We start from the raw sequence: 13,321 nt of genomic DNA on the forward strand, positions 1-13,321 counted from the left end.
GAAAAGGGTAGGATCAAGTGGCAAAAGTTGATAGGAGGGATAGACCACCAACAGCACTACTGGCACACGTCAGCAAAATTTACTGTGTGGTTTATTAGGAAAACCCTTTGTGCTCACAAATTGTTGTCTTAATCAGTCGTCTTGGTCAAAATATTTCTCGGGACTTTCGGATCTTTGTTAACGGAGTTCCTTCTCAGCCTCTTTCTGTACTGAGTAGAGCTGGGATTGGGGTTTTTTTGAGTTTGTGTTTTTTTTGTTTGTTTCTTGGGTTTGGTTTTTTTTTTTTTGTGCTTCTTATGGCACCTGGGATTGCTCCCTGGATTAGAACGTTTTATGCATGTGAATGCATTTGTTCTGATTCTACTTAATTCATTAATAAATAAATAAAGAAACGCCAAACAAAACAAAAATAATAAACGAAAACAAGCAATCCACCCCCAAAGAAAGCAACTAGCCAACTAAAAAAGTAAGGAAGAAAAGGTGCTCCCATCCTCCTACCAGCCAACAAATGTATTGGAGCTAGGAGTTCCCTGCTTTTCCTTTGTTAACCAAATCCCTTAATCACCCTTCTTTCTCTAATGGAGGTATGGATCTTCCACGTGTAAATTTCCTAAGAATGCTTTAAGTGCATAAGATAGTGCACTGAATTGCAGAGCCAGGGGCCATCCAGCAGAGATCACTGGATTATCTAATAGATTTTTTCCAAACAGGCAAGATAAAGCAGTCAGTTTCTATTGAAATTTGAATAAGAGCAGTCTTACAGCAGATTGGCCTTAAGCTTGGAGGGAAGATCTCATTTTAATGCAGGGAAGCTGCTATCTTTCTGGGACAGGATAGTCCAAGAAGACTAAGTGAAGTGTTAGTCTCCCATCAGCCTGTAAGCCCTGTTCCTGTACGTTTCCCCAGTTAATCTTTTTTAATGAGGTTCAGTTTTCTATACTTAGCACCAGGTAAATACCTGTATCTATAGTTTTCCCAGTCTCTATTTTTATGTGTGTGTATTGAGTATTTTTGAACAGCAAACAGAGCAGGCTGCTGTGATTGAGTACTACTGTGTGCATAGAGATACTTTCTCCTCCATGACAAATCTCAGAAGGCACTTGACACCACTTCTTAAAATTCCCTTGATTCAGCCTCGCTTTTGCCAGGTACTGCAGCATTATTGTACTGGGCCTTTTACAAGCGAAATAACCAATTACTTCTGACACAGCTAGGTGATAAGATTTCCTGTCCTTTCTGTTTACCTGATACCTTTGTTTTGCCTTTCTATTCTCTCATGTTCTGTTTTTCATATCCACTGTGTAAGCTGCTTAGACAAGAGCTTTTATTTTTGAGCTAGGTGATCTCCTGACATCAGAGAAGGAATGAATCTAGATAATTTTAGTCAGTTGGTGTGGTGTGTTACACTTGCTGCAAATTACTGATTCACTTACTTCTGTTGCCTCTGGCTTCTGTTTGCTTCTAATGCTTGGTCATTAGTGAGTAGCTCTATTTGTTTCCAGGTCATCTCTTAACTTTATTTATTCTTTCATATGGTTTTTAGTTCTTCAAAATAATGCATTTCTTTGTGGCTATTTTATAAATACAACTCAGTAGTATCTAAGTGGTCCTATTTAAGAACAAAGTCTAGTTCTTCTAGTTACTCTATGAACACATGATTATGTTGTTGTTATGCTGGGAAATTTGCCATGTTGAAAAATGCAAATATCTGAAAATAACTGCTTCTCTCTGTCCCTTTTCTGGCTCTAGTCATTGCTGTTTGGCAGTTGTTCTGCTTCCTGTGCTGCATCCCGTATCTGTTCTTGCCTCCTCCTCTTTGTGTGTATAATTTGCAGTGCTGATTTAAATCTTCTCTTGTATTCTAGTCTCGAGAAGAGAGAAAGGTAGAAGCCATCATGCACATGTTTGAAAACTTGGAAAAGAGAAAGAGGAGACGAGAACAACCATCAGACCGTAACAGCACTGATGCTGAAATCAGCATCAATTCCGAAGCTCCTGAGCTGGAGGAGATAAAGATGGAGACTCCTGAAACTGAAGATGGAAGTTCAGCACTGAGTGCTGCTGCTCCAAATGTTTCTAACAGTAACAGCAGTACTGGGGTGAACACACGACGATCTTCACAAGTAGTGGTAAGACGAAGACAGGACTGTTTAATAATAGCTTGTATCGAGCTCAGATACAGCATATCTGATCATAAGATCGTTCAGGTTGGGAGGAGCTTCATGGGGTCTCTAATCCATTCTGCATCAGGCAGAGTCAGCTCTGAGGCTGGCCAGGGTTTTACCCAGTCTTAACCTTGAGTACCTCCAAGGATGGAGATTGCACAGCATCTCTGGGAAACCTCTTTCAATTCATGACTGTTCTCATGGTGAAAAAATTTTGCCTTGTGTCCAATCTGAACCTCTTGTTTCAGTGTATGTACATTGGTGCACCACTGCATCTTCTTGGTGGCTTCAGTCTGGATGTAGGAGAAGCTCCCTCGATTTGGGAGGGCTGTTAGGTTCCCCTAAGTATTTCTCTTCTCTGGGCTGAACAAGCCCAGAGCCAAGTAGGCCCCTTCAGTACCCGTGTGAGCTTAAGTTGAATGCATAACTGCTTTATCTTTGTTTTTTTTTCCCAATCTGCTTTGGATGCATGTGTTCCCATTATACGGTAGAGTCCAGATACTTCCTTGGAATTATATTCTTGGTCTGAGCTGACACGTAATAACAGTTCCCTTGAGACAAGTGGCAAGCTTCATACTGCTGCCTTCTTCCTTAAGACTGGTTAAGTTTTCCTTAAGACTTCCTTAAGTCTGGTTTGACTCATTTAAGAATACAGCAGACAAAATGATAACATGCCAGTCCCCAAAGCCATCCTATAAGCCAATGCAAACAGGGTCCATTTTATGAGTCAGGTAGTGTCAATAAATAAAACTCAATCCTTGATCCTATGTACAGAGAAAAGCAATACTCTTAGAGGTGCTCGGACTAATGACAGTTTGTATTTTAGGATGCTGTCCCTGAGAAAACAGTTACTAAGCCAGCTCCAGCAAAACCTTCCAGGCCTCGTCCAAAAAGTCGCTTCTCTCGATACCGGACCAGTTCAGCACAAAGACTGAGAAGGCAGAAACAAGCCAGTTCCCAGCAAGCTGAACTTGCACAGGCTGTCCCAGAGGAAGGAAGCACTGCCAGCTCAGTAACCGCAACAGATGTCAGCAATGCAGAAGGTCCAGGAGAAGGCAGACAGTTAGCGGGATCTGACCCAACTGCTATCCTGGCTGCAGGATCTCAGTCTAATCGAGCTGCAGTAAAATACCCCAAAACTAAAAAGGTAAGTATGATCACGTGCTCAAACTGGAGAGGGGAAAAAGAGGTTTTGTGTGGCCTTTGGGGAAAAGTTGGCTTAGGGGAAACAGTTCTTCAAAATAGTTGGAATTATGTGACTTTACTGTATTGTTTCTTTTATAGTGGCTAAGAGACATCATGGATCAGAACTTGTCTGCTCAGCCCTGTGCACACAAAGATCAGAAAAATAGTTTAGCTGATCCTTACTGCAAGTCTGCATAGACCTTAGATGCTGACAGGGTGGAACAGGAAGGGTCTCACTTTTAATTATGGCAGAGAATCTAGAAAGAGGCAAATTATTCAGCTTTGTGTACAGATGTTTCATTACTGGTGGGGAAGGCGATGAGAGGCTTGGGAGATGGCTGGCAAAGGCCATGAGGACAACAAGCTGTTTGTGTTGTTTCTGCAGAGGAACAAGGTACTAATAGAAAGATGGGGAGAGCTGATGTGTATGGATCTATGTTTTGGAGGCAGCAGGCAAAAGTGGTTGTTAGAACTCTTGATGGCATTTATAAACTAGATGCTGATAGTTTAGAAGAGAGCACTAGCTTCTGGGCCAATAAGAAAGGATGTTTATTAGAAAAAGTTGGATGCGTGTGATCTCAAGAAGTTTTCTGTGTATTCCCAGTGTCTTAGGAGCAAGGAGAAAAAGACTCTTAACCAGGAAAGTTACCTTAAATCAAGCAGCATACAGGTGTAGTGAGACTTCACTTAAAAAAAACAACAAAACCACCTTGAAATAACAAGGGTGTTGCATGTTGTGAAGGATAGTAAAACAAGGGTTCTCTTGTTTGAGAGAACCTTTCAGAATGAAGACAGAAAAGTGGAGCCATTATGTAGTAAATATTAGTTGGAATTTTAAAATAAATTTAGGATGGCATAAAAATGTGTTTGATGTGGGAACCAGTGGCAGTATCTTTTGGGGATGGGGTGGGATGGCAGGCCGGGAGGGTATTTGTTTAGGACAAAGTAGAAGAGGTTAGCTTTCAGCTTAGAATTAAAGACCAAGAGGGAATGTGACTGCAGACTATAATGTACAAACTGGGAGAAACTTGTAAGGGAGAAGAGGAAAAACTGCAGAAGCTACCAGGCAGCTGGCACATACTGGTAATAAATTAGCCATTAATACACTTAGGCTTACAGCTAGAAACTAGTTTTGAACAAGGTGGTCAAGTTTTGGGAGAACCTTCTCATAAGACTAGTGGAGCATAAAATCAAGCTGCTTGTATAAAACTGGACTACGTGTTGTGCCTGCAGCAAATCAGAATTGGATTTGTCGCAGAAAGTCCTGGCTGTGTTCCTTCGTGTTGCGAAGGAACACGCAGGCTGACCTGAGCATCGCTTTCCCATACGCCTTGTTGCCACGTTGCCTTTCTCCTTCACCTGTGCTAGTTGCATTGACATCTGTGTTTTTCTTCTTCAGTATCTTGTTACGGAATGGCTGAACGACAAGGCAGAAAAGCAGGAGTGCCCTATTGAATGCCCTCTGCGCATTACTACAGACCCAACTGTTTTGGCAACTACCCTAAATATGTTACCAGGCCTCATCCACTCCCCTCTAATTTGTACCACGCCTAAACACTACATTCGTTTTGGTTCACCTTTCAACCCTGAGAGACGTCGAAGGCCCTTTCTGTTGGATGGAATTTACAGCTCCTGTAAAAAGGTATGTTTGCTCGTGTCTTACCTTCAGGGGCTGTATACTCATCGAGGTCTTACTGGCACCCTTGTAAAGTTGTATCCTCTTTGAGCCTGCTTCCATGTATTCCTGCTGAGCTGACCTTGCCTGGTGTGTTGGTGCAGTCTCCAGGCTATGACTGCTGTCACAGTTCAGTCTTCATCCTTGCCTTTTACCATGGTTTACTGTTGTGTGACTCTCTTCTTAGAAGCATGTACTTTCAAATCTGCAGTGGCTGTTTATTATCCAGCATATAAGGATAGTCAAGGAGTTTTAATTGTTGCCCCTAGAATGTTTTATGTTACTACTTTCACAGTCTGAGGATGGTTGGCATTGTGGGGAATAGGACAGCGTTGCAAAAGACCTCAAGAATAGAATGCCTCAGTCAAGATCCATTGTCTTTGGAGAGCCTTTGTTGTTTAGCAAAGCTTTGAGTTTGCCTGTGCGGAAGAGCAAGCCCACAGCTCTTTGTTCGGGATCACAGACTGCCTGTCTACAACAGATACTTGTGGCTATGCAGGAAGCCTGAACTGAGACTTCAATGCAGAAAGTTGCTCTGTAGCTTATACCCATTTTGTGCATCCCAGTATGATGACTGAGTTTTCTTTGTCAGGTAATTTAGACTCACATTCAGTTCGTGATTTACGATGTTTGTTAGAACAACCCATTAGTTTTCTAGCCTGTAATTTTAGAAGTGATTGTTTCTGGCTTTATATGGTACTTTGTTCTAGCCTGTGCTGAGCTGTGTCCTGTTTTTCCCCATCCATTTCCTAATTTAGTAGGAAAATCTTGAACACTATCTTCTAGCATGTTCTTGTTTCTCCCAGGGTGGCATCATCTGAAAACTTACAGTACACTGCCTGTTCCATTATCTAAATAATTAATAAAATACTGAAGGCTTCTGTGTCCAGAACAGATGTTGCAGAAAATAATTTGTTAGATTTCTACTTTTTCAAAGTAAATAATTGATAACTAGTAAGGGGTTACATCCACTTTGTAGGAGTTCCCCAGCTTTTTCATGGAAAATGCTTACTAGCATTTGGTGGTTTTATCACTAACCATCTGGAGATGTAGAAAAAGTCTGCTTCTCATGTTCAGGAATGTTTAGAAAACTCTCACAGGGAAGGCCTCTTTTTCAGCCAGATGAGGTCTAGGAATCATCCAGAATTTGATGTCATTGCTCTCTCAACACCTGATCTTTCTGTCTTGTCTGCTTCTGACTACTCAGGAAGGTTGATTTATAAAGGCTGTTGAAATAGATCACATATTTTCTTGGATTATCAGCAGGCCTCTTCCTTGAACTACTGAGGACTGTGCCAAAAAACCTCAGCTGGTGATCTCAGTTTGCAATCAAAGCGTGCCAATGTCTGAACCTCGCAAGGAAACTCAGCTGTGTAACCTGCTCACGTTAATGTCACGTTGTACAGTGACTTGGCTGTTAGATGCCACATTTGAGATAGCAGTGCTCCAGACTGGCTGGCACTTCTCACTTTTCCTGGTGGCCGCAGTGGAATCCATTGAGATATATTTGAACAGAGAAGAAACATCTGCTGTACAGTAGTGAAGGCCATCAAAATAGATCCTGTCACCTACTCTTCATCCTCACATTGAAGTTTTCACTTTGAGGATTGTGGCCACTGAGTTTCTGATGCACTTTGATGATAGCTTTAAGGAATCGTAAGACATATGCACGTATGTCTTGTCAGTGGCATGAATGGTGGGATAGAGTGCACCCTCAGCAAGTCTGCTGACGACACCAAGCTGTGTGGTGCCGTTGACACACTGGAGAGGAGGGATGTCATCCAGAGGGACCTTGACAGGCTGGAGAGGTGGGTTCTTGCAAACCTCATGAAGTTCAACAGGGCCAAGTGCAAGGTCCTGCACGTGGGTCGAGGCAATCCCAGGCACAGATACAGGCTGGGTGGAGAATGGATTGAGAGCAGCCCTGAGGAGAAGGACTTGGGAGTGCTGATGGATGAGAAGCTCAACGTGAGCCAGCAATGCGGCGCTTGCAGCCCAGAAAGCTGGCTGCATCAAAAGCAGCGTGGCCAGCAGGGCGAGGGAGGTGATTCCCCTTCTTTACTCTGCTCTGATGAGACCCCACCTGCAGTACTGCATCCAGCTCTGGAGCCTCCAGCATAAGAAGGACATGGACCTGTTGGAGCGAGTCCAGAGAAGGCCATGAAGATGATCAGAGGGCTGGAGCACCTTTCCTGTGAGGACAGGCTGAGAGAGTTGGGGCTGTTCAGCCTGGAGGAGGCTCCGGGGAGACATTATAGCGGTCTTCCAGTACCTGAAGGGGGCCTACAGGAAGATGAGGAGAAACTCTTTAGCAGGGCATGTTGTGACTGGACATGGGGTAATGGTTCTGAAATAGAGGGAGATGGATTCAGACTGGACATAAGGACAAAATTGTTTATGGTGAGGGTGGTGGAAGACTGGACCAGGTTGCCCAGAGAGGTGGTGGATGCCCCATCTCTGGAAACATTCAAGGCCAGGCTGGATGAGGCTTTGAGCAACCTGATCTGGTTGGAGATGTCCCTGCTTCTTGCAGGGGGGTTGGACTGGATGACCTTTAAAGGGCCCTTCCAACCCTAACCATTCTATGATTTTGTGATCTCTAATTGGATACGTATTGCTGGCATGCAGATGAACTGTGGATTACTGAAAGGTAAATTTATGATTTTAAACCTCTCTGGGAGAATAGCTGGTAAGGTGAATCCCTTGGGTAAACTACACAAATGCTTGGGATTTTTTCAGCAGTTTGCTGTCGTTTTACTGAATCACCTGGGTGTTTTCCCTTATGCTGTGACAGTTCTTTTTTATAGTAAAGTGAGCAGAGGTTTCCTGGCTGCCATCAGGAGTCTGTTTCTATCAAGGTGCAGGGCTGCCACTCCCACTGCAGCAGCTGTATTGCTGGGATTTCAGTTCGTGTTCACTTGCGTGAGATGTGAAACATTCTTCATTGTCTCTGTTCAGAAGACCACTGTGTCTTTTATCTCTTTTATTAGTAGCTGATGAAAAGATTTGCCTTTATTCTCTTCTTGTTTTAGCCCCCTTGAAAACTGCTGCTTGCATTTTATCAGATTGCTCTTTGTCTCTGGCAGCAAGCGCAGTCCTGGAAGAATTGTTACGTGGTTAAACTCGGCCATTTCTCTGCTGGAATTGTTAGAGCAGAATCTCTGTTAAGCTTGAATATGCCTTAGTGGAGCAGGGAGACAGTTTGTTTGTGCTCCTGGGCAGGAAAGAGGAGTTTTGGGTTTGTTTTTTGGTTGTTTTTTTTTTTTCTTGTTTGTTTGGGTTTTGGTTTTTGTTTTTTCCAAAAATCTGGGTTTAAAGACAGTTCATCATACTTCTCTCACTTGTCTTTTAATTAAGATTACTTTTAATAGTTTTCAGCCACCTGAGCTTGGAATTTTATTAATTTGTAATTTGCTTTTTACTTATCTTTGTGTTACTGCTGAAGACTGCCAATCCCCAGAATACATCTCACCAAGAGCACGTAGTCAGCCCAGTCACAGTAGGTGTTAGACTCAGCGCTAACAGCTGTGTTCTAAGGGGTTCCTGTCTGAGCGCACGCGAAGGAGGTAATATCAGTGTTCTGAGCAGATTGCCCTGCTGCACAGTAGTGTAGGAGTTCGAGTACATCCTGCAAGATTACATAGAAACTACCAGAGGGGTTGCACGTTTATGTAGTTTCATTCTGTTTCAGCGCTGGATCAAACAAGCCCTGGAAGAGGGGATGACTCAGACCTCACCAGCTCCGCAAGAGAACAGAACCCAATGTCTATACCAAAGTAACGAGAACAGTTCTTCCAGCATCTGCAAAGATGACACAGGTAAGTGCTCAGCACCGTCAGGGCATCGTGGGCACTTGAGTGAAACGGGGGAAGCTGCTGAATAACAAAGGCAGCTGCACAGGATGACATCTTAACATGTACTGCTGCTTGACAGCACAGCTTTATGGCAAGTGAGAATGTTACTTTGCCGTCCATTCAAATTTCTGCAGGCCCATTCTAGATTGAGCACGTGTAAAGTTTCTCGGTATTTTCTTTGAAAAAGATAACCTTGGTGCCGTGTGATCATTTGTCCAGTAGAGGGGCAAAAAAAGAGTACAATATCCTCTCTTTTCAGCAGGATGCTGTTAGATGGACAACTAAATATCTGCTGACTGTAGGAAGATATAGCAAGGTCTCACAGGCACGTATGTAATAAGTGAATGATTAAGTCTCAGAAATGGAGAAGCTAAAATCTGTGAGTAAAGCAGCAGAATGGTTAAACATTTTGTCTGCATCTTTCTATAGAGACTGAGGGTGAAGATCTGCCCAGTCAGGGATCAGTTTTCCAAGAACGACAAAGAGGCTAGACAACACATAGATAATACAGAATTGATTATTGGAAAATTAGATGAATAAGAAATGAACAGAGTGCCAGAACCAATAAATACACATCCCTGAGCAAGACATGAAGAGGCAAACAACCGAACTGCAGAATTTACTGAATATGTTTTTTAAAAAAAAATAAATTGAGCGTTAAAAAAATGTATTATTTTGAATAGACATAGGCCTGAGGGCAAGTCATTCGTCCTTTGTGGGAGTTAAATGTGTTTGGGCTGTATTGATGTAGCCTATAGGGAACTACTAGGTTCAGGTAATGAAAACTGAGCTGTCTGTGGTTTTTTCATAGCAGTGACAGTGACATGTCCTCTGACCCCTCTCCTCTGCTCTCCTTTCCTCCTTTTATTCTTTCTTGTCTTCTTTTCTCCAAGCTCCATCTCATACTTCCTTGTAATTGAAATATTTCCTTTCCTTGTTCACGGTACGTTCCTGATTATGTATTGGCTGTTACCAGTACCTAGACATGTCTCACGGCTGGTATACAAGTATTTCAGATGTACTTCATTTTTAGGACTCTTTCATAGTCACATTGGAAACTCCTGGGCTCCATCTGGGCTGGGAGTAGGGGGAAGGAGAAAGTGAGAAAGTGTGTGATTTGCACATGGTTAAGGTTAATGGTTCGGCCCTGTCCTCAGCTCAGTTTGTTTTTCAGACTTGCTGAGTCCCCTGAAGAAGTGGAAGTCTCGCTACTTGATGGAGCAGAATGTTAAGAAGTTGCTAAGGCCGCTGTCTCCCATCACCCCTCCACCTCCCATCCCCTCAGTTCCTGACTCGGTGAGCCCACAGCTGGCTACACCCTGCTCGTCGCTGCCAGGAGAGGAGGAGAGTCGCAATGGTTATGGCGTGATGTTCTCACCAATTCCTTCTCTGGCTGCTAGTCGCTGCAATACTCCACTACAGTTTGAGGTAAATCTGACTGGGGACCGGGAATGCTAAAAAGGGAGGAACTGGAATATTTGCAGCAGAGGTAGCACTGGGGACAACTTCCTTTTCGAGTATGTGGCTATATTCCTGAGCAGCATCATAGTGTCAGATTCAAGAGCACTCCTGCCTTTCTCCTCTACTCCACTTCTGGCCAAATCTCCTGCTCTGTTAAACATCAAACCTTGCTGCAGCTCAGCCTCCCCTCACTCTGTATCTATCAGTAACATTAGTCTAATTCTTTTCTCCATTTCTGCACAGTAGCTCCCAAATTTTGCAGGCTTTTCAGTGTTCTTTAGTCGTCTTCCCCACTTCAGATCTCTGTCCCAGTGTGGCTTTCAATGCCTGCATCTTCCAGAGAGTGCAACAGTGCTCCACTTCTCAAAGGCTGCCTGACATCCTTGGCTTCTCTTTCCCTAAACAGCTTTCAGTAATCCCGAGTATGGCAGACATACTTTACATCAGCTTCCACTGTATCCTTTGATTTTCCTTTCCCTTCATTTGGTATAAGGAAAATACCTTATACCTTTGATTTCTTGATAGTTTCCTTTTGCCAGAATTTGCAGAAGTACTGAGCAGGGCTATGTAGGTGGTTTCCCTTGCTCTCAACTATGTGGGAGAGTTTTCAGCATCCATCCAGCTCGGATCTTCCGCTTTGTGTTGCTGCTCTGTGCCTGTGAATAGGGATCATGCTGTTTGCAGTTTTAATTTTATTTTCTAGTATTGCATATTTCCATTTCCATTTCAAAAATGAAACTCTTCAGGCCAGCTGCTTACACTTTGCCAGTTAAAACCATTAAAAAAAAATATTGTGCAGTGACAGACTGCTCCGTGCTGGGGACTGTTTTGCAGGAATCCCTAGTCTGTTTTGCAACAGGGCAAACAGTCCTTTATGGTATTTTTAGCTTAGTGTGCTTTTGATTATTTTCTTTGAGAGCCCTTCCTTGTAAGCTGTCTGAGAGGCAGATCTGTAGATGTTAGCAGGGAAGATTGTGGAGCACTGAGATGAGAGGTGAAAGACTGTTTCAGGCACAGAGCTTGACTGGAAATAATCCTTACCTTTGTGCTGTTTGAGATGGCAGATCAGGGCAGCGTTGCTATGGACCTCTGCAGTGTAGTCACAGATTTCCTGTCCCACCTTACTGTTAGTTATTTCTGTTGCTGTATGTAAGACATGGGAAGCTTAGATGTCACGGCATCTATACCTTACTTACCCCTTTTACACTTTTTTTTTTTTTTTCCCCTCGGTAGACCGTAGGCAGCTTTGTTCAAACTTTTATATTTCCCTCAATGCAGCTTATTGATAATATCTCTGCTTCAGTGTCATGTCTGTTTTAGTTATCGTCAATTCTAACTTGAGCAAATACATCTCACCATGTGTAAAGCTTTATACCTCTGTCCTGTGGCACTGTAGGAAGGGAACAGAAAGATTTTTTTTTTATTATTATTTTCTAGGATAAAGTCTATGAAAGTTCACTGTAGTGTTTAAGAGATCTTAGTTGCCTTTTGTTTGGGCAAAATCAGGTTTTCCACCTTCCCATGTCTTAATACTAAACGCTGTAAATTACTTTCTCTATATTTCATGGTGCAAGCTCTGTATCTGACAGCATCAGAAATATAAAGAGTAAGATGCTGCTTTTCCGAATGTTTGTGCTCTCTTTTGGGTACTAAGTTATAGAATGAAGCATAGTAACCCGGCCTTGTCTCTGTGCTTCCAGGAACTTTCGAAACGGTTTGACTGACGGAATTGCCATCCAGGGTGGGGCCAGTTCCTGGGACAGTCTTTGTTTAGAATAGCCGTTGCTAACCTCTGTGCTTGTTTTTTAATTTATTTTTATTTTGCTTCTGGACTTTTAAAGTAGATGAATAACAAGATGCTTTTCCCTCCTCTAGAACGTATCCTCCCCTGAGAGTTCCCCTGCGCATAGGCCTGAGTCCATGTCACCCGAGGTAGTTATCACACCATCGCAATTGCACTTGAGGCTGGGAAACGTGCATGCTTGTGTCTGGATTTGAGGCTGTGGTGGGAGGGGAGGGATGAGAAGTGCGGAGGCGGGTGGGAATAAGGGTGAGGCATCAGTTGCAATAAGGCTTGAGGAGAGTCTTTAGGGTTATCACAAGAGAGCAAACAAATTGAACAGTGGAATTTATTATTCACTTGTTGACACTGGTGGGAAACAGGCATTGTGAAGACCTGGTATGTCTCAGCTACTGAGGTGAGGGAAAGAGGTCTGGGGACCCTGGAAATACCATAATCAACTTCAGCCCTGAGCCAGCAGAGAAGTGGTGTGTCATGTTTACTCAGTAGCAGCAAAATGACTACAGGGGAGAAGAAAAGGGGAAGCATTCACTAGCAGTTTTGGCTTATGAGGACACAGTGGGCCCCCGACCTGCTCTCTTCAGCCTTGATTTATCAGCTGTTCACTTGCGGACTTAAAATGTTGAGGAGATGCCGGAAAGGGGGTACTTTGTTTACCTGATGGGCTGTTGTAAAATATGAGTGGAAGTACATTGCTCAGAGACTGTTTCATAGTAGAAGATACGCACTCATCTCCAATGTGGCAGCTTACTTGGAGCTGTAGTACAGCAGAGGAAACGTTCTCAGCAGCAGCAGTAGGGCAGAGCTGGTGCCTGGTGCTGCTGTGTTTTTCCCTAAGCACTAGAGTCCTGAAAGAGGATGAAATCATGTCAGTAGTGCTCATTGTCTGAGATCCTGACATGTTAACATGGTAAAGGAGATGATTATGCTGTTGCCCTGGAGGTTTTTTGGCACTTAAAGTAGATAAATGGATATACCGTTTTGTCAGTGCCTAGTGCTCCAGAAACTGTGACAGCGCAGAGATGGTGCCATTATGGCTCTGTTAGAGAATGGAAAATTTAGAAATGCAGTATGAATTAAATGTACTATTGTTAGAGATTTCTGAAGCTCAGAATAAGTGAAAACAAATGGCTTGTAGATCCTGGGCATTTTATTTTTAGGAAGCTAGTAGTGGCTGACT

The 13,321-nt window shown here is 43.2% G+C and overlaps 1 protein-coding gene across 5 annotated transcripts in view; it reads left to right on the forward strand.

Annotated features, from left to right (window-relative positions):
* The window catches only part of SETD5 (SET domain containing 5), a 68,456-nt gene that overhangs the window by 42,672 nt on the left and 12,463 nt on the right, over nucleotides 1–13,321 (forward strand). For all 5 annotated transcript variants that reach the window (XR_015259605.1, XM_086755931.1, XM_086755932.1 and 2 more), the window contains 6 exons: nucleotides 1,866–2,129; nucleotides 2,992–3,312; nucleotides 4,750–4,992; nucleotides 8,717–8,843; nucleotides 10,054–10,307; nucleotides 12,216–12,272. Coding sequence is in view for 4 of the 5 variants with exons in the window: in XM_086755931.1 (XP_086612057.1) it covers nucleotides 1,866–2,129; nucleotides 2,992–3,312; nucleotides 4,750–4,992; nucleotides 8,717–8,843; nucleotides 10,054–10,307; nucleotides 12,216–12,272 (1,266 nt within the window). In the remaining variant the exon portion in view is untranslated. The remainder of the gene's footprint in view (nucleotides 1–1,865; nucleotides 2,130–2,991; nucleotides 3,313–4,749; nucleotides 4,993–8,716; nucleotides 8,844–10,053; nucleotides 10,308–12,215; nucleotides 12,273–13,321) is intronic.

This window comes from Chlamydotis macqueenii, chromosome 10 (assembly GCF_036417535.1).
Source record: "Chlamydotis macqueenii isolate bChlMac1 chromosome 10, bChlMac1.mat, whole genome shotgun sequence".
Taxonomy (NCBI): domain Eukaryota; kingdom Metazoa; phylum Chordata; class Aves; order Otidiformes; family Otididae; genus Chlamydotis; species Chlamydotis macqueenii.